Source organism: Meleagris gallopavo, unplaced genomic scaffold, assembly GCF_000146605.3.
Source record: "Meleagris gallopavo isolate NT-WF06-2002-E0010 breed Aviagen turkey brand Nicholas breeding stock unplaced genomic scaffold, Turkey_5.1 ChrUn_random_7180001955710, whole genome shotgun sequence".
In the NCBI taxonomy this organism is placed as follows: Eukaryota; Metazoa; Chordata; class Aves; order Galliformes; family Phasianidae; genus Meleagris; species Meleagris gallopavo.
The window spans coordinates 5,860-7,353 of record NW_011216428.1 but is presented as its reverse complement, the minus strand read 5'-3'; the positions used below and the strand labels follow the sequence as shown (position 1 = coordinate 7,353).

General features: G+C 50.3%; 1 protein-coding gene across 2 annotated transcripts; it reads left to right on the top strand.

Annotated features, from left to right (window-relative positions):
• The first annotated feature begins 23 nt into the window (after nt 1-23).
• LOC104917111 (chromodomain-helicase-DNA-binding protein 8-like) lies at nt 24-1,448 on the top strand. Of its 2 annotated transcripts, none has more exons than XM_010728223.3 (2): nt 24-1,149; nt 1,268-1,448. In XM_010728223.3, exons 1-2 carry the CDS (start codon nt 729-731, stop codon nt 1,426-1,428), a joined length of 582 nt encoding a protein of 193 aa, XP_010726525.1. In that variant the 5' UTR covers nt 24-728; the 3' UTR covers nt 1,429-1,448. The 2 variants fall into 2 exon arrangements, with proteins under 2 accessions (XP_010726525.1, XP_010726524.1); XM_010728222.3 differs by having other exon boundaries at nt 228-1,179; nt 1,268-1,447.
• Nucleotides 1,449-1,494: the final 46 nt, after the last annotated feature.

The following is a 1,494-nucleotide window of genomic DNA, read 5'->3' as shown; positions in this document are numbered from 1 at the left end:
AACCATGAGCCAAATTTTGTGGGGCCGCCGCCATTTTGAGCCGTTTTGGTGCCAACCATGAGCAAATTTTGGGGAAAAAAGCCATTTTGAGCCATTTTGATGCCAACCATGAGCCAAATTTTGTGGGGCCGCCGCCATTTTGAGCCATTTTGGTGCCAACCATGAGCCAAATTTTGTGGGGCCGCCGCCATTTTGAACCATTTTGGTGCCAACCATGAGCCAAATTTTGTGGGGCCGCCGCCATTTTGAACCATTTTGGTGCCAACCATGAGCCAAATTTTGTGGGGCCGCCGCCATTTTGAACCGTTTTGATGCCAACCAGGAGCAAATTCGGGGGAAAAAAGCCATTTTGAGTCATTTTGATGCCAACCATGAGCAAAATTGTGGGGGAAAATACAATTTTGAGCCATTTTGTTGCCAACCATGAGCCAAATTTTGAGGTTAAAATACAATTTTGAGCCATTTTGGTGCCAACCATGAGCCAAATTTTGTGGGGCCGCCGCCATTTTGAGCCGTTTTGATGCCAACCATGAGCAAATTTTGGAGTAAAAATACAATTTTGAGTCATTTTGGTGCCAACCATGAGCAAAATTCTGGGGAAAAAAGCCATTTTGAGCCATTTTGATGCTGATCATGAGAAAATAATTGGGAAAAAGTCCATTTTGAGCCGTTTTGGTGCCAACCATGCGCCAAATTTTGTGGGGCCGCCGCCATTTTGAGCCGTTTTGATGCCAACCATGAGCCAAATTTTGGGGGAAAAAGCCATTTTGAGTCATTTTGATGCCAACCATGACCAAAATTTTGGGGGAAAAATCCATTTTGAGCCATTTTGGTGCCAACCATGCGCCAAATTTTGTGGGGCCGCCGCCATTTTGAGCCATTTTGATGCCAACCACGAGCCAATCGGGAAGGACGTCGGGTTTTTTCGGGCTCCCCCTGTGCCCACCCCCCTCACTCCCACCCTTTCCTCCCCCCATAGCTGGGGTCGCTGGCGGGAAATCCTCTCCCACGGCCGCTTCAAACGTCGCCTTTCGGAACGGGACGTGGAAACCATCTGCAGGGCCATCTTGGTTTACTGCCTCCTCCATTACCGCGGCGACGAGAGCATCAAGGCCTTCATTTGGGATCTCATCAGCCCTAACGAGAACGGCAAGGCCAAGGAGCTCCAAAATCACTCGGGTGAGGCTCTGGATGCGCCGCCAAACAGGTGGGGACCCTCCGGGGTCCCCGGTTGACATTCTTTTTTTTTCTTTCTCCATCCCTCCAGGTCTCTCCATCCCGGTCCCTCGGGGTCGTAAAGGGAAAAAGGTGAAATCCCAAAACGCTTTCGAGGTCCACAAAGCGGAGTGGATCCGTAAATACAACCCCGAGGCGCTGTTCCAGGACGAGAGCTACAAGAAACACCTCAAGCATCAGTGCAACAAGTGAGCGCGGGGAAATCCCAAAATCCCCAAATCCCAAATCCCACCCCCGAATCCCCGTTTCTCACGCCTT